The sequence below is a fragment of the Ranitomeya variabilis genome, chromosome 2 (genome assembly GCF_051348905.1).
Source record: "Ranitomeya variabilis isolate aRanVar5 chromosome 2, aRanVar5.hap1, whole genome shotgun sequence".
NCBI lineage: Eukaryota > Metazoa > Chordata > Amphibia > Anura > Dendrobatidae > Ranitomeya > Ranitomeya variabilis.
In genome coordinates this window covers 238,469,612-238,489,392 of record NC_135233.1, presented here as the reverse complement: position 1 = coordinate 238,489,392, position 19,781 = coordinate 238,469,612, and the positions used below count along the sequence as shown (strand labels likewise).

The following is a 19,781-nucleotide window of genomic DNA, read 5'->3' as shown; positions in this document are numbered from 1 at the left end:
AAGTATTTTAATTGAAATAATGGCATAGACTCCTTTAATAGATCTTAATTAAACCATACTTACTGCATCACCTATTCCACCGACACCCTTATCTCCTGGAAGAGAATTAAAATAAAAAAGCAACAATATTCTTACCTGTCCACCGAAAAGATATACATACAGTCCCGCGACGAGTCCAACTCTGCTACATCTGGATGCCTTTGGCTGAACGGTGGCATTATGTCACCATTCAGCTTGGCATCCAGAACACAGCCGAGCTTGAAGCTGATGACTGGAGATAACTTGGACCCCGGCGGTCACGTACACTGCAGTTCTTGTGATCAGCTGATCGTGAGAACTTGGCTAGTAACCGGTGTTAACCCCGTCCCAGGCGGTCACGTGCACTGCAGTTCTCGCGATCAGCTCAGCTCGAGGCCTAATGCAGCTGTTCTTTTTGTGGGTGCGGCGGTTAGTAGGGCCCATAAAAACTTGCAACCAGTTACTGTGGTTGACACAGTTAAGGCCCTGTCTCACACAGCGACGCTGCAGCGATACAGACAACGATGCTGATCGCTGCAGCGTCGCTGTGTGGTCGCTGTGTGGTCGCTGGGGAGCTGTCACACAGACAGCTCTCTCCAGCGACCAACGATCAGGGGAACGACTTCGGCATCGTTGAAACTGTCTTCAACGATGCCGAAGTCCCCCTGCAGCACCCGGGTAACCAGGGTAAACATCGGGTTACTAAGCGCAGGGCCGCGCTTAGTAACCCGATGTTTACCCTGGTTACCAGCGTAAATGTAAAAAAAACCAAACAGTACATACTCACCTTCTGATGTCTGTCACGTCCCTTGGCGTCTGCTTCCTGCTCTGACTGAGCCGCCGTACAGTGAGAGCAGAGCGCAGCGGTGACGTCACTGCTGTGCTCTCACTTTACGGCGGCTCAGTCAGAGCAGGAAGCAGACGCCAAGGGACCTGACGGGCAACAGATGGTGAGTATGTAGTGTTTGGTTTTTTTTACATTTACGCTGGTAACCAGGGTAAACATCGGGTTACTAAGCGCGGCCCTGCGCTTAGTAACCCGATGTTTACCCTGGTTACCAGTGAAGACATCGCTGGATCGGTGTCACACACACCGATTCAGCGATGTCAGCGGGACCTCAACGACCAAAAAAAGGTCCAGGCCATTCTGACACGACCAGCAATCTCGCAGCAGGGGCCTGATCGCTGGTACGTGTCACACATAGCGAGATCGCTACTGAGGTCGCTGTTGCGTCACAAAACTTGTGACTCAGCAGCGATCTCGCTATGTGAGACGGCGCCTTTACTCTGGGGCTCAAGGACACTGGTGGAGAATGAACTCTCATCTGCCCTGAATTTGTGTTCCCTGAAGAACTTATCCCTGATAAGACCCTGACTGTCACCTGAATTGGGGATATTTGCTGACCTTTACCGATATCCCAGGTTTTCCTAGACTGGGGTTCCTAGATTAAGAGAAGTGGGGGTGTCCGAGAATCTCCCCACTTATTGGAGACCGATCTGGGACGGTTGGTCGCTCAATACATTCCTGACAACCCTCCCAGGTCTGGTTCTTCATATGATTCAAATATCGATAACTTGAATGTCGATGTCCTGCATGATGATAATGTGTTTCATGGTAGAGGAGAACTTGGCCATGTCACGCTGTGGTGATGTTGCTGAGGATCCCCTAATAGAAGCAAAGGTCAGTTCTAAGGGCGATGGGGACAGGCACAGGGATCATGAAGCAGGTGGTCGTGTGCAGCTGACCAGTGTCACGACAGACAGTAACATGGCTGGGTGGTATCTGCCCCATGATTAGTGCTGCTCCTGAGGTAACGGGGAGGATAGAGACAGGCACAGGGAACATGAAGCAGGTGGTTTAGTGCAGCTGACCAGTGTCATGACAGACTGTGACATGACCGGTGGTAGCTGTCCCATGATTAGTGCTGCTCCTGAGGTAACAGGGGAGGGGCGGGAAAGTTTTTTTTTCCCCAACCTGTCAGTATGGTGGAAAAAGGGGTGCCCACAACCTATCAGGATGGTGGGAAAGTGGTACTCACAGCTTATCAGGATGGTGGGAAAGTAGTAAGCCCAGTCTGTCAGGGTGAGGGAAAGTGTTGTTGTCCCCTGGGCAGACTGCCTACATAGCTGCTGTCGCCAGCAGTCAGAGTTCCCAGAACGCAGGTAATGTGCTGCCTTCTGGATCCTCATCATCCTGACAACAGGACCAGTTACTGTCCCGGAGGGTTCCTGTGAGGGTGGGGCTTTAATTTCAATAAAGTTTTATTTAAACAATTTAAACTTAAAGGGCCACTGTCACCCCCCTCCAGCCGTTATAAACTAAAAGAGCCACCATGTGCAGCAGTAATGCTGCATTCTAACAAGGTGGCTCTTTTAGTTTTAGGTTCAAGTATTCCCAAAATAAAGCGTTTTTATACTTAGCCACAATTCCTGTCTCTAGCCAGGTAGGCGGGTCCTCACTCCCCAGCTTGACCAGCTCCTCTGCCGTCACTCACATCTTCCTGCGTTTTCGGCACCGCCCCCTCAGCGCTGTTATCTCTTCAAAACCGGCGCCTGCGCTGTGTACTGGTGTCCTGCGCTGTGTACTGGTGTCCTGCGCAGACGCAGTAAGCTCTGGCCGTCTGACGTCCCAGCCAGGCTTGCACACTGTGCCTGCGCGGGCAGTGTGGCCACCCACCTTTGGAATCCCAGCCCCGCACTGTGTTATGCATTATGCACAGTGCGGGGCGGGGATTGCAAAGGTTCCACCAATACAGAATATTCCGTGTAATGGCTGATACCAGAGAACAAAAGACATCCACAGAACACCAGGATGGATCGCTGCACAGCAAATAGCTGTATGACCTGCGATGTCGTCACTGCCATGTGATTAGGGCAATCACATGGCAGTGACGTCATCGCAGGTCCTACAGCTATTTGCTGTGCAGCAGATCCATCCTGGTGTTCTGTGGATGTCTTTTGTTCTCTGGTATCAGCCATTACACGGAATATTCTGTATAGGTGAAACATAAATATATACTGATAAGAAGACGTTTTCCGGGGATTCCAAAGGTGGCTGGCTGGCGGCCGCAATGCCCGCGCAGGCGCAGTGTGCAAGCCTGGCTGGGACGTCAGACGGCCAGAGCTTACTGCGTCTGCGCAGGACACCAGTACACAGCGCAGGACACCAGTACACAGCGCAGGCGCCGGTTTTGAAACGATAACAGCGCTGAGGGGGCGGCGCCGAAAGCGCAGGAAGATGTGAGTGACGGCAGAGGATCTGGCCAAGCTGGGGAGTGAGGACCCGCCTACCTGGCTAGAGACAGGAATTGTGGCTAAGTATAAAAACGCTTTATTTGGGGTATACTTGAACCTAAAACTGAAAGAGCCACCTTGTTAGAATGCAGCATTACTGCTGCACAAGGTGGCTCTTTTAGTTTATAACGGCTGGAGGGGGGTGACAGTGGCCCTTTAATACATTGTTTTCAGAAAAGGAAAAGGAAGATATATTATTCCCTCGCAGGGGAAATTCAAAAAGTTGTAACAATAGTAGTAATGCAATTAACATAGGGGGAAACCAAAGATAGGGGAAGGATAGAACAATGGGAAAGAGACAAACGAACATTCCAAAGCATATAAAGTAGCATTAACTTATCCTTGTAGAATATATCAATCTAAATGTGCCATAATATAGATAGAATTATGGAGAGAGGCGTAATACCCGATCCATTTGGACATTTGGCTCCAGATCCATCCAAGGACTCCAGAGTTTGAAAAAGAGATCCCAAGTATCACCTCTGGTTGCTTCAATACGTTCAGATAGCATAATATTATTCATTCTTTCCTTAACAACTGATACGGATGGCGAAGGTGATTTCCATTTAGCAGCTATATGAATTTTGGTAGCCATAAAGAGAACATTTACTAATTTGTGCAAACCCTTATGGAGTAAGGGGTATCTTGCCCCTAGTAGGAAAACAGCTGGATACAAACAAATTCTTTTGCCAATCATTTGATCTACTAGGAATTTTACTTTTTGCCAGAGGTCTGACACCATGGGACACGTCCACCATATACTGTATGCATCATATCCCCTCGTTGATTACATCCTCGGAAACACAAAGCAGATACATGTGGATACATGCTATGTAGTTTAGATGGAACAAGATATGTCCTATGGAGAACCTTTAACGAGGTCTCCACCAGAGATGATTGATGACTGCCTTTAGATAATGTATCACAACAATATCTCCAGTCCTCTATAGATAATTCAAAATCCAGATCCCTCTCCCAGTTTATCATGTAATTCAATTTTTTCTCATCATGAGGAGGACTAATAATTGAATATATCAAAGATATTGTACCTCTTCCCATAGGATCGCTTATACATTTTTGTTCAAAACTGGAGATGGTAAGATGGTTTTTATTTGGTATAAGTCTCTTATTCGTAAGAACTGGAGGTTCATATTTCGGAATAAACTCCTGCTTATCCAATAATATATTAAATGGTGAACACAAATGTTTTAATGTCAAAAAAACCTTTAAGATCCACCATGAAAAGAGGTGTGGGTTTAGACCAGGGGTAAACATTGGATTACAGAAAAGATTAGCCATAGGGGAGGAAACTGACTGTAGTCCAAATCTAAATCTCCAGAGGAGCAGAGTGAGCTGTAAAGGGTGCTGGAATATTAATGCCTTTTGGCAGTTTTTCCACTGTCCACATTAAGCCGGGTAATGAGAATGGGTTGAGAAGGAATGATTCTAGAAGGACCCATCTTTGTTTATTGGTATATGAACAAGTACTTGTTAATTGAGCCATTTGTGCAGACCTATAATACAAAGCAAAGCTTGGTAATGAGACACCTCCTAATTTTCTATGAAAAAACATGTTTTTTTCGTAGAATTCTAGGCTTCTTTCTCTGCCAAATATAGCTAAATAGTAAATTATGTATCTTAGAAAATGTTATAGTTGGTGTAGCTATTGGTAGGGATCGGAAAAGGTATAGGAAACGAGGTAGAGAGACCTTTTTAATTGAGTGGATTCTTCCTAACCAAGATAAATTAGTCGAGGACCATTTGGTAAGATCAGCTTGGAAATTCTGAATAAGGGGGGTATAGTTCCACTTAAGGGTGGGGCTTTAATGTCGCTTCTGGCTAACTCTAGCCTTGAGCTTCAGACAGCACGCCAGTCTTGGGGCACTGAGTGACCTCACGTAGAAGCCCATCTCCAAGTCCAAGAAGGAGAGGGTATTGTGGAATCTCATATGACCCTCACATTGAGCATATAGGATTAATTGTAACTGGGGAAGTGACAAAGAGCTGTCACTTCAAAATTCATTGAAGTAATGACCTCCAGCCATGGACAGGTAATTATGGAAGAAATTTGCCCTGGGAAGCAGCCACCAAGACTTAGATTTGTTTACTCAGAGGCGGAGACGTACACTTCCAAGCCAAGAGTGTCCTCTGTTCAAAGCAATGATCGCAGACTTTTGGGAGCAAGTGGTCAGTGATGAGTATTAGGGTTTCCATCTATCCGATATTTAGTGGATATATATGGTCTGTGTCATAGGGAAGGGACAAACATGATCTAATAAATATCAGAGGTCGGGTTTCTGTCACTGTTTATTTCTGGAAGACACAGTTCTGTGTGAGAGTATTCCAGTTTCCTAATCAAAGTGCTTCCCCCCATAAAGATAAAAGCCGTGCCTGCATCATCAGGTTTAGTACTTCTCTTTTGTTATTCCTTTTTATTCTATGTGATTGCTTATACCGTATTGTTTTGTTCCCATTTTGTATCATCTTTGTATATTTTTTATAAACACTGTATACCTTTCTAGATTAAATATATAAAATGTATTAGCTTTGTTTCTCTTGCTTTGTAAACCACACCTCTGAAACCATACGCTACTGTAACGGGTGTCCAATCAGCCTGTATAAACGATTGGTGGTGGCAGCTAGTAGCTCCTTTTGTTATTATGGAGCTGGCAATGACCACCGTACCAGTATATATACACTGTGTTCCAAATTATTATGCACAAAGTTTAGGAGTGATAAGGTTAGAATTTTTTGGTTTGTCATTTAAACTCATTGATGGTGATGTGTGTCAGGGCTCTTTATATCACTGAAAGCAATTGCAGATACCTGTGCAAATTAGTTTGGCAGGTGTGTCCAAATAAAGGCAAGACTACTTAAGAAGGCTGTTCCACATTATTAAGCAGCCTACATTTTTTGCCAAAATGGGAAAGAAAAAGGATGTGTCGGCTGCTGAGAAGCAACAAATTGTGGAGTATTTAGGTCAAGGCATGACTACAATCAACATTGCCAAGACACTTCATCGTGATCATCAATCAAGAAGTATGTAGCTGATTCCCAGCACACACGTGTGCGTGCTGATAAGGAAAAATTGAGGACTCTTTCCAACAGGCAATTGCGTAAGATTAGAAGAGCAGCTGCAAAAATGCCTGGTCATAGCAGCAGACAAGTTTTTGAAGCTGCTGGTGCCTCCAACGTCCCCAGAACAACAAGATGCAGGGTCCTTCAGAGGTTTGCAGCTGTGCGTAAGCCATCCTGTTGACCACCTCTATCCACTGCACACAAGCAGAAACAGCTCCAGTGGGCCAAATGATACATGAAGACTGACTTCCAAACTGTTTTGTTCACCGATGAGTGCCGTGCAACGCTCGATGGTCCAGATGGATGGAGTGGAGGATGGCTGGTTGATGGACACCCCATGAAAACACGGCTAAGGCGCCAACAAGGAGGAGGTGGAGTAATGTTTTGGGCTGGAATCATGGGGAGAGAGATTGTCGGCCCCTTTATGATCCCTGAAGGGGTAAAGATGAACTCCATAATCTATGTGGAGTTTCTAAAACAACACTTCCTGCCATGGTTCAAGAGGAAGAACCGTGCTTTCCGCAGCAAGATCATTTTCATGCATGATAATGCACCGTCTCATGCTGCAAAAAACACATCTGCATCTCTGGCTGCTATGGGCATAAAAGAGGACAAACTTATGGTGTGGCCACCATCTTCCCCTGACCTCAACCCCATTGAGAACCTCTGGAGCATCATCAAAAATAGTGTCTATGATGGCGGGAGGCAGTTCACATCTAAGCAACAGCTCTGGGAGGGTATTCTGTCCACATGCAAAACAATTGAAGCAGAAACCATCCAAAAACTGACAAATTCAATGGACGAGAGAGTTCAGAAGCTTCTTTCGAACAAGGGGTCCTATGTGCAAATGTAACATCACCTAGAATAAAGTTTTCACTTGAAAACTGTTTGATTTCATTTTGTAATAAGCTGATAATGCTTATAACTTCACAATTGACCATTTTTTTTGTTCAAAATAAAAAAAAAGGTTGAAAACTCTGCTGTGCATAATAATTTGGAACGTGCATTTTGAGTGTTTATTTTTTAAGATACTGTTTTCATAGGCAGTTTGTTCCAAAACATTGCAATTATACTAGAATAGTAGATGACTGGAAAATAACAATGACTGCAATTCAGATAGGTAATTTAGAGAAAATATGCGGAAATATTATTTGCATAATAATTTGGAACACAGTGTATATTCCATGTGTGGGAATCGGAGGTGTATATACTATACTCACTGAGTTGCCCAATAACGGCCTAGTAGTGAAAGCAGCCATAGCCTTGTCAGTAAATTGTGTAATTGCTTCTCCAGTAGTCACAGCTGGCTCCTCCTCTTCCCCAGTAGTCACAGCGGGCTCCTCCTCTTCCCCAGTAGTCACAGCGGGCTCCTCCTCTTTCCCAGTAGTCACAGTGGGCTCCTCCTCTTCCCCAGTAGTTACAGCAGGCTCCTCCTCTTCCCCAGTAGTTACAGCAGGCTCCTCCTCTTCCCCATTAGTTACAGCGGGCTCCTCCTCTTCCCCAGTAGTCACAGCGGGCTCCTCCTCTTCCCAAGTAGTCACAGCGGGCTCCTCCTCTTCCCCATTAGTTACAGCAGGCTCCTCCTCTTGACCAGTAGTCACAGCAGGCTCCTCCACTTCACCAGTAGTCACAGCAGGCTCCTCCACTTCACCAGTAGTCACAGCAGGCTGCCTCCACTTCCCCAGTAGTTACAGCAGGCTCCTCCTCTTCCCCAGTAGTCACAGCGGGCTCCTCCTCTTCCCCAGTAGTCACAGCGGGCTCCTTCTCTTCCCCAGTAGTCACAGCGGGCTCTTCCTTTTCCCCATTAGTTACAGCAGGCTCCTCCTCTTCCCCAGTAGTCACAGCAGGCTCCTCCTCTTCCTCAGTAGTCACAGCAGGCTCCTCCACTTCACTAGTAGTCACAGCAGGCTGCCTCCACTTCCCCATTAGTCACAGCAGGCTGCCTCCACTTCCCCAGTAGTCACAGCAGGCTCCCTCCTCTTCCCTATTAGTCACAGCAGGCTCCTCCTCTTCCCCAGTAGTCACAGCAGGCTCCTCCTCTTCCCCAGTAGTCACAGCAGGCTGCCTCCACTTCCCCAGTAGTCACAGCAGGCTGCCTCCACTTCCCCTGTAGTCACAGCAGGCTGCCTTCCACTTCCCCAGTAATCACAGCAGGCTCCTCCACTTCCCTAGTAGTCACAGCAGGCTCCTCCTCTTCCCCAGTATTTACAGCAGGCTCCTCAATTTCCCCAATAGTCACAGCAGACGCCCTCCTCTTCCTCAGTAGTCACAGCAGGCTCCCTCCTCTTCCTCAGTAGTCACAGCAGTCTCATCCACTTCACCAGTAGTCACAGCAGGCTGCCTCCACTTCCCCAGTGGTCACAGCAGGCTCCTCCTCTTCCCTAGTAGTCACAGCAGGCTCTCTCCTCTTCCATAGTAGTCACAGCAGGCTTCTCTTCCCCAGTATTTACAGCAGGCTCCTCAATTTCCCCAGTAGTCACAGCAGGCTCCCTCCTCTTCCTCAGTAGTCACAGCAGGCTCCTCCACTTCACCAGTAGTCACAGCAGGCTGCCTCCACTTCCGCAGTAGTCACAGCAGGCTGCCTCCACCTCCCCAGTAGTTACAGCAGGCTCCCTACTCTTCCCTAGTAGTCACAGCAGGCTCCTCCTTTTCCCCATTAGTCACAGCAGGCTGCCTCCACTTCCCCAGTAGTCACAGCAGGCTGCCTCCACTTCCCCAGTAGTCACAGCAGGCTGCCTTTCACTTCCCCAGTAGTCACAGCAGGCTCCTCCTCTTCCCTAGTAGTCACAGCAGGCTCCTCCTCTTCCCCAGTATTTACAGCAGGCTCGTCAATTTCCCCAGTAGTCACAGCCTGCTCCCTCCACTTCCCCAATAGTCACAGCAGGCTCCTCCTCTTCCCCAGTAGTCACAACAGGCTCCTCCTCTTCCCCAGTATTTAAAGCAGGCTCAATTTCCCCAGTAGTCACAGCAGGCTCCCGCCTCTTCCTCAGTAGTCACAGCAGGCTCCTCCTCTTCCCTAGTAGTCACAGCAGGCTCCTCCTCTTCCCTAGTAGTCACAGCAGTCTCCCTCCTCTTCCCTAGTAGTCACAGCAGGCTCCCTCCTCTTCCTCAGTAGTCACAGCAGGCTCCCTCCTCTTCCTCAGTAGTCACAGCAGGCTCCTCCACTTCACCAGTAGTCATATAAGGCCCCGTAGCAGAAAGCTCTCCTTACACCTCTCCATTGGGTATAAAGCTTAATTCCTAAGGGTGTGTTGCTGTCATTCTCCCTAGTGATACATAAAATGCTGACCAGTGCCATTGGAAGGGACATTTTTCTCATAAAAGACTCCCTCTGTATATTATATTTCGGACATTATAAGCCACAGGTTATTATCACACACAGATTCAGTAGATGTGGTGGAGGCAGCAGTCACAGTGATCTCTGCTCAGCCCAAAGATATGTCTTAAATAAATACATTAATAGACATGAATAATGAATAGGAGCACTCCTGTGTGCAGAGCACCGCCTGACCTGTTCTGTGAGGGCGGGGGATTGTGGACACTTCAGCACCTCTGCCCAATACTGCGGCCTCTGCTGCCATCTGTCCCCTGAGGGACTCGGTTGTTCCCTGTTATCCATAGTCAGAGGCATAAAGGTGGTCTCTAAGGTGCCAGCCAAATGCCCATTCAACCCAAAACTATCCCCTTTCCCTGTACATAAAGCATGTATGTGGGGAGAAGGGAATAAACTGCTTCAGACACCTCTAGTGGTCATTTGTGCGACCAAAGGATCAAGCATGTTGAAATCCAGCATGCCCAACCCTCCATTATGGGGAGAGACAAGGCATTACATCCTACATCAGATGGTATTCCAGTCTCACCAGTCATCTAATATGTATGGGCACCTGGGCCCCAGTGCACATCTGTACCAGGCTCCTCCGGCCCCAGTGCGCATCTGTACCAGGCCCTCTGGCCCCAGTGCTCATCTGTACCAGGCCTCTCTGGCCCCAGATCTCATCTGTACCAGGCCCCCCCGGCCCCAGATCTCATCTGTACCAGGCCTCTCTGGCCCCAGATCTCATCTGTACCAGGCCTCTCTGGCCCCAGATCTCATCTGTACCAGGCCACCCCGGCCCCAGTGCTCATCTGTACCAGGCTCCTCCGGCCCCAGTGCGCATCTGTACTAGGCCCTCTGGCCCCAGTGCTCATCTGTACCAGGCCTCTCTGGCCCCAGATCTCATCTGTACCAGGCCCCCCCGGCCCCAGTGCTCATCTGTACCAGGCCTCTCTGGCCCCAGATCTCATCTGTACCAGGCCTCTCTGGCCCCAGATCTCATCTGTACCAGGCCACCCCGGCCCCAGTGCTCATCTGTACCAGGCCCTCTGGCCCCAGTGCTCATCTGTACCAGGCCCCCCCGGCCCCAGTGCTCATCTGTACCAGGCCCCCCCGGCCCCAGTGCTCATCTGTACCAGGCTCCTCCGGCCCCAGTGCGCATCTGTACTAGGCCCTCTGGCCCCAGTGCTCATCTGTACCAGGCCTCTCTGGCCCCAGTGCTCATCTGTACCAGGCCCCCCCGGCCCCAGTGCTCATCTGTACCGGGCCCCTCCGGCCCCAGTGCTCATTTGTACCGGGTCCCTCCGGCCCCAGTGCCCATGTGTACCAGGCCCCTCTGGCCCCAGTGCCCATCTGTATCAGGCCCCTCTGCTCATCTGTACCGGGCCCCTCAGGCCTCATCTTTACCGTGCCCCTCCGACCCCAGTGCCCATCTGTACCAGGCCCCTCCGGCCCCAGTGCCCATCTGCATCAGGCCCCTCCGGCCCCAGTGCCCATCTGTATCAGGCCCTTCCGGCACCAGTGCCATTTATACCAGAGTCTCTGTATGTGGCAGAGGGACCCTTGGGTCCATTTCCACAACCTGGGTGTTCCTCTCCACACTCTGGAAAGTGATGTGCTTCTGAGGGTATCTGCAGATCGGAGATCTTCCTGACCACACAGGTTACATAGCTGGGGGTGGCACTGGAGCAGGTGGCGCTGGGTGCCAGGGGGCACCAACAAGCCAATAATTGGATCCAGGGCTATAAAGAAAGCCTTGCTGCGGCTCCGCATCCACACCCAAGAAATCTTCCCCGTGTCTCATGCTGTCTGGGTTTTGTCTTCTTTCTTTCCAGTCGCTCCAGTCTCAATGCCAAAACCCACGGGAACCTGAAGCTTAATTGTGAGACGTCCGATCTGACAGCCGCCATTATCAGCATCCCGACGCCGCCCGCCAACACTCCAGACGAGCCCTCGTCACCGAATGCTGGCGTTATGAGGAATTCCAGTGTGACCGCCAGATATTACCAGGAGACTGTCAGGATCTCCAGCTTGTAGGGTCTGGGGTACCCCGGAAGGAAGGAGTGGCGTCTCCATACACACTGTGACACCTCACATCATCCATATATACCAGACAATCAACCCATCGCCTCGTGGACAGCAGAACCGACGCCATCATACCGACAGCACACCGCCGCACCAAACACCGCTGCTACTGCACAACGACACCACGGCCACACGCTGCCCTCTCTCAGAACAGCACAACTTTACTGGTCTCCATGGCCATGACATTGATGCGCACACTCATACCACATCCAAGAGAATGAAACCAGTAAAGGACATGGGCGAATAAAAAGCACATTTTACGATGTCATGGAGGGGGATGGTAGAGACCGGCAGGGGGGCACAGTTAGCAGTCTGGGCCATGGGACTGTGATACCTGGCCACCATGTATCATGGCCACCTAGCAGGGGTATGAGAGGGCAGAGGGACCCTCGTAGAAGGGGTTAAAGCATATCATGGGCTGAAGGGATGACAGGTAATAGGGTGTCAGGACCATGACCGACATTGAAGGTCAATTTATAGGTTGTCAGGATATTCTCAGACCCTGAAAGTCAGTGTATGGGGGTGACAGGATTTTTGTAGACTTTGAGATTTGGGGTAGCGTAGAACCTTCGAAGATGCAGAGGATGAAATAAGAGGTGAAATAATATCACAGAAACTTGTGGTTCAGTTTTGGGGTGACAGGACTATGGGTAGCATGAAGGCCCCGCACACACGGGAGCGATATGTATGTAGGGGGAAGGTTCCATCGTCATCGCTCTCCATGCTCTAAGTTTCTTCCTCGCCCCTATACACATACCTGCTGAGCTTATGGCACCGATCAACCATCTACTGTATATGGGGGACTGCTTGGATCCCCCGAGAGATGATTGTGGAGAAGAGAAGGTCCGGACATTTTGAATTTCAGTTCTTCTAGAAGATGAGCCGCCATCAGAGGTGTCTATAAGTGGCTTATGGTCCTGTCCCCACTGGTGAGGTGTGTGTATGGGGGCTGGGGGAGTACCCGTGGCCAAACAAGTGTCAAATATCTAAGGTGTATGGGCAGCTTTAAATACACACACACACACGTCACATGCGCGGTATATACAGAGAATTTACATACACATCATGTATACGGTATATACTCACACGTTACATACACAATCACGTACGCGGTATATGCACACGTTACATACACAACATGTATATGGTATATACACACGTTACATATACATCACGTACGCGGTATATACACACACGTTACATACACATCACGTACGCGGTATATACAGACATGTTACATACACATCATGTATACAGTATATACCCACACACGTTACATACACATCACGTACGTGGTATATGCACACACGTTACATACACATCATGTATATGGTATATACACACACGTTACATACATATCACGTACGCGGTATATACACACGTTACATACACATCACGTACGTGGTATATACACACACGTTACATGCACGTCACATACGCGGTATATACAGAGATGTTACATGCACGTCACATACGTGGTATATACACACACATTACATACACATCACGTATACACACAACGTTACATACACAACATGTACAGTATATAGTATATACACAAACGTTACATACACGTCACATACGTGGTATATACACACGTTACATACACATCAAGTATGCGGTATATACAGACACGTTACAAGTTATGTACGCGGTATATACACACATTACACATCATGTACCCGGTATATACACACATTATATACACATCATGTATGTGGTATATACACGCACACATTACATAAACATCACGTATGCGATAATATACACACACGGTACATACACATCACGTACGTGGTATATACAACATGTTACATACACATCACTTACGCAGTATATACAACATGTTACATACAGATCACGTAGGCGGTATGTACACACGTTACATACACACCATGTATGCGGTATATACACACACATTACATAGACATATGTAGTATATACACACATACACGTTACTTACACAGTATACACACACATTACATAGACATCACATACACGGTATATACATGCACGCATTACATAGACATATGCGGTATATACACACATGTATGCAGTATACACACACATTACATGCACACACATCATATATGCAGTATACACACTTCACGTACGCGGCATATGCTCACACGTCATGTATGCGGTATATACACACATGTATGCAGTATACACACGTTACATGCACACACATCATATATGCAGTACACACACACATCACAAACGTGGTCTACACACGTCACATACGCAGCATATACACACACGTACGTGGTATACACACACCTCTGTACCCCCTGGACTGACATTTCTGTAGTCTAGAGTAATGCACAAATTGAGAGGAATCTATGCACATATTCTTGTCTATACATTGTGGCGGGGAGGGTCCCTGCATTTGGAGCTGAGACACATTGCACACGCGTGTACGGAGCCAGTATGGACATGTATGTACAGACCTGTAGATAAAGATACTTCTATAATGCCTACATGCACAGAGCCATGTGCAGTATATAGCTGCACAGCCTTGTATATATATGTACACGTATGCACAGCACAGTATAGATGGGTAGTCACCGCCATGTTTATGACTATGCAGAGCCCCTGTATGCACAGCAGTGTATGTGTATATATAGGTACAGCATGTATGTGTATATATGTACAGCACTGTATAAATGGAGGCAATGTGTTCCAGGGTCTATGATGCAGATTGGGTAGGTCAGGCGACTATGCATAATAAAGCCGGGTGGTGGGCCGCAACCCCCTGCAAGCGAAGCGGGAGGATTCAGTAAGAGCTTCTGACTCAGGGACACACAGATTTTCTTCTTCCTTTTTTGTCGGCCTTCATGTCTAAGGCCTTGCAGACCCTATGGCTGGGGGGCTACACGGCGACACAGAGATCTGCGCCGCCGTCACATTGTAACTATTGATTCTCATTGGGGTAGTGTTCAGTGTTGTGACCCCCCACTGCAAAACCACCGGTGGGATTTTTGCTTACTCAAGACTTTGCCCCCATAGACTTTAAGGTGAGTCACATTGTGCTTGTGTGACACATGTCGCCGTGTAGTCTGAGCCTAATACGTCTGATCCTTGCAACCAGAGACCACTGCATGCCACCAGCCCCACTGTGCTGCCTGCCCACCGCCTGCAAGGACGAAACGAAGGTGATGGCCAGGGTGTGTCAGCGAGGAGCGCGCCACCCGACCCTCCTATTCTTCTCAGAGAATCAATGCCATAGTGTGATACAGGCAGATGTATGATGGCATTGTGTGATACAGGCAGATGTATGATGGCATTGTGTGATACATGTGTGATGTCAGTGTGATACAGGCACAGGTGTGATGTCACTGTGATGCATGTATGATGTCACTGTGATACATGTATGATATAAAACAGGCAGAGGTGTGATGTCATTGTGTGATACAGGCACAGGTGTGATGTCACTGTGATGCATGTATGATGTCACTGTGATACATGTATGATATAAAACAGGCAGAGGTGTGATGTCATTGTGTGATACAGGCACAGGTGTGATGTCACTGTGATGCATGTATGATGTCACTGTGATACATGTATGATATAAAACAGGCAGAGGTGTGATGTCATTGTGTGATACAGGCAGAGGTGTGATGTCACTGTGATACGTGTGTGATGTCATTGTGTGATACATGTATGATATAAAACAGGCAGAGGTGTGATGTCATTGTGTGATACAGGCAGAGGTGTGATGTCACTGTGATACACGTATGATGTCATTGTGTGATACAGGCAGATATATGATGTCATTGTGCCATTCTTGGTGTTGACGTGATGTCATGTTGCCATTTTTGCAAAACAAATGATGTACTATAATTGTGTGATATTTTTGTAGAGGTATGATGTCATTGTGTAATGCTTGCGGATGTACAAGAGTTATGCAGTAGTTATGTAACATATGACGTCATTGTGCTATGATGTCATCATACGATTCTTGCAGCGGTATGATGTCATATTTCTAGCTGACATATGATGTCATTGTGCTAGGTATGATGCGATTATGTGTGGTGTGATGTCATGCTGCAATTCTTACGGAAGTATAATGTCATTGTGCTAGGTATGATGTCCCCGTATGATTCCTGCAGAGGTGTGATGTCTGTGTAATGCTTGCGGATGTATGATGCCATTGTGCAAGTTATGGCGTTATTATGTAAGACAATGTCATTCTGCTGTTCTTGCAGAAGTATGATGTGGTTGTGTAAGGTATGATGTCCCCGTATGATTCCTGCAGAGGTATGATGTCATTGTGTAGGGTATGATGTCATACATTGGGATTGTTGTGGAGGTGTGATGTCATTGTGTGAGTGTTGCACAATCGTGTGGCTGAAGAAAACGTAGTCAGGTCGCAAGTCTGTGGCAATGCAGTGGGGTAATGCCAGGGCGTAAGTGGGCGCCATCTGCAGGCTGACAATGGGCATTACAAGGGCCGTTCTATGCATGTTGTGACTTTCATATATGCACATGTGGGCACAATTCACACACAGCCATATGTCAGGGTGGGGGAGGGGTATTATGAGCTCGGCTGGGTACCGTTCTAGGTACCTGTCCACACGGTCCTGATGTACAAGACCTGGGACGAATCTTTGGATTGTTTTTTTCCCATTGTATTGCTTGTAGGTGGGTAATGCACAGACTGTTCCATAAGCCTGTGTGTACTGCGGGGTGACACGCTGCAGATCCGCTGCCTGCAGAGCATCGCTCCCCTGTGTCCAGCACCTGCAGCGTTATTTACCCTGTCCGTCTGCAGAGCATCGCTCCCCTGTGTCCAGCACCTGCAGCGTTATTTACCCTGTCCGTCTGCAGAGCATCGCATCGCATCCGCTTGTCTATGACTCCTGCAGGATTGTTGCTGTAGCCACCCACGGAAATCGCTCATGGCCTAAGGAATCCGCAGACTCTACAGCTCATCGCTTGCCTTGTCTATGGTACCTGCAGATTGTGACCTATCCTGCAGAGCATTGCTTCCCTCGGTCCATGAGCTTTGCAGAATGTTGCTGTTTGCTTGCAGACCATTGCTCTTCTTGCAGTTTGCGGAATGTTCCCCCGGACCTGTCATTTTCCTCAATCTCTAACATATCAGCAGACTCATACCCGTCTAGCAAACTGCTCACCCTGCCCATGGCATCTGCAGAGCATTGCATCTCCGATCTATGCAGATTCCTGCTCTGCCTTTCTGCACAAAATCACAGTCCCAATATCTGCACTATTAATACAGAAGTGAAGTCGCTACCTGCAGAAGATTGCACTACAAGTACTTGAAAGCTGCAGACCATCTCGTCTGTGTAGTAACGAGTGCGACTTCCAGACATCACACTGATGGCTCATTGATTTCCATGAAACAGATGTGTAATGCACCATTTCCCCTGCGGGGGCGCTGCAGGGAGAGTGACACTTGCTGCCAGGAGCCACTTTGACTTCTAGTGACCCAAGACCAAGAAATGTCACAATGTCTACAGCACACACACAATGGGCCACCAATGGATCCTTAAAGCAACATGCTCCAATTTACTTTGCTCGATCTACTGAAAGGCATGGACACTGTGAGCAGCCAACTACATCTTCTCCGCCTTGATTTCTCCTGTCCCCCAAATAATGGACCCGCTCAGAGCAGTTGTCACTATCTTGTCTTCCATGCATGTTACTCGTCTGTCGTCACCTGGATAGGGTGGTGGTGGTGTGTGGGGGGGATGTTTCTGATTCTGCATCTCATTTGTCCTTTTAAATTAAATATTTTGATGATAAGGAATCAAAATAAAAGAACTTAAAAAAATAACGTTTTATTATTGGTTTATACAGTTCTGAGAAATAACAAAATATATGATCAAAGACCAATTACTGCTGAGATAGGAGAACACATGATATTATATGATCAGAGAGCATTCTACTGCTGAGCTATAAGAACAGATCCCATATTATGTGATCATAGAGCACTCTACTGCAGAGATATAAGAATAAATCCCATATTATGTGATCAGAGAGCACTCTACTGAGATATAAGAATAGATCCCATACTATGTGATCATAAAGCACTATACTGCAGAGATATAAGAACAGATCCCATATTATGTGATCAGAGAGCACTCTACTGCTGAGATATAAGAATACATCCCATATTATGTGATCATAGAGCACTCTACTGCAGATATATAAGAATAGATCCCATATCATGTGATCATAGAGCACTCTACTGCAGATATATAAGAATAGATCCCATATCATGTGATCATAGAGCACTCTACTGCAGATATATAAGAATAGATCCCATATTATGTGATCATAGAGCACTCTACTGCAGAGATAAAAGAATAGATCCCATATTATGTGATCAGAGAGCACTCTAGTGCCGAGATACAAGATATCACAATTAAATGATCAGAGAGAACTCTACTGCTGGGATATAAGAACAGATCCCATAGTATGTGATTAGAGAGGACTCTACTGCTGAGATATAAGAAAAGATCCCATATTATGTGATCATTGAGAACTCTACTGCAGAGATATAAGAATAGGTCCCATATTATGTGATCAGAGAGCACTCTACTGCTGAGATATAAGCACAGACCCCATATTATATGATCAGAGAACACTCTACTGCTGAGATATAAGCACAGACCCCATATTATGTGATCAGAGAGCGCTCTACTGCTGAGATATAAGCACAGACCCCATATTATGTGATCAGAGGGCACTCTACTGCTGAGATATAAGCACAGACCCCATATTATGTGATCAGAGGGCACTCTACTGCTGAGATATAAGCACAGACCCCATATTAAGTGATCAGAGAGCACTCTACTGCTGAGATACAAGAACTGATCCCGTATTATGTGATCAGAGAGCACTCTACTGCTGAGATATAAGCACAGACCCCATAGTATGTGATCAGAGGGCACTCTACTGCTGAGATATAAGCACAGACCCCATATTATGTGATCATAGAGCACTCTACTGCAGAGATATAAAAATAAATCCCATATTATGTGATCAGAGAGCACTCTACTGCTGAGATATAAGCAGACCCCATATTATGTGATCAGAGAGCGCTCTACTGCTGAGATATAAGAAAAGATCCCATATTATGTGATCATTGAGAACTCTACTGCAGAGATATAAGAATAGGTCCCATATTATGTGATCAGAGAGCACTCTACTGCTGAGATATAAGCACAGACCCCATATTATATGATCAGAGAACACTCTACTGCTGAGATATAAGCACAGACCCCATATTATGTGATCAGAGAGCGCTCTACTGCTGAGATATAAGCACAGACCCCATATTATGTGATCAGAGGGCACTCTACTGCTGAGATATAAGCACAGACCCCATATTATGTGATCAGAGGGCACTCTACTGCTGAGATATAAGCACAGACCCCATATTATATGATCAGAGAGCACTCTACTGCTGAGATACAAGAACTGATCCCGTATTATGTGATCAGAGAGCACTCTACTGCTGAGATATAAGCCCAGACCCCATAGTATGTGATCAGAGGGCACTCTACTGCTGAGATATAAGCACAGACCCCATATTATGTGATCATAGAGCACTCTACTGCAGAGATATAAGAATAAATCCCATATTATGTGATCAGAGAGCACTCTACTGCTGAGATATAAGCAGAACCCATATTATGTGATCAGAGAGCGCTCTACTGCTGAGATATAAGCACAGACCCCATATTATGTGATCAGAGAGCACTCTACTGCTGAGATATAAGAACAGACCCCATATTGTATGATCAGAGAGCGCTCTACTGCTGAGATATAAGCACAGACCCCATATTATGTGATCAGAGAGCACTCTACTGCTGATATATAAGAACAGACCCCATATTATGTGATCAGAGAGAGCTCTACAGCTGAGATATAAGCACAGACCCCAAATTATGTGATCAGAGAGCACTCTACTGCTGAGATACAAGAACTGATCCCGTATTATGTGATAAGAGAGCACTCTACT

At 47.1% G+C, this 19,781-nt stretch overlaps 1 protein-coding gene across 5 annotated transcripts in view; it reads left to right on the top strand.

Moving 5' to 3' along the window:
• The window catches only part of KCND1 (potassium voltage-gated channel subfamily D member 1), an 89,757-nt gene extending 73,151 nt beyond the window's left edge, over positions 1-16,606 (top strand). For 4 of the 5 annotated variants that reach the window (XM_077284204.1, XM_077284205.1, XM_077284202.1 and 1 more), the window contains one exon: positions 11,539-16,606. In XM_077284204.1, the coding sequence (XP_077140319.1) occupies positions 11,539-11,740 (202 nt within the window). In that variant the 3' untranslated portion in view covers positions 11,741-16,606. The remainder of the gene's footprint in view (positions 1-11,538) is intronic. The other variant, XR_013221199.1, reaches the window with a different exon arrangement.
• Positions 16,607-19,781: the final 3,175 nt, after the last annotated feature.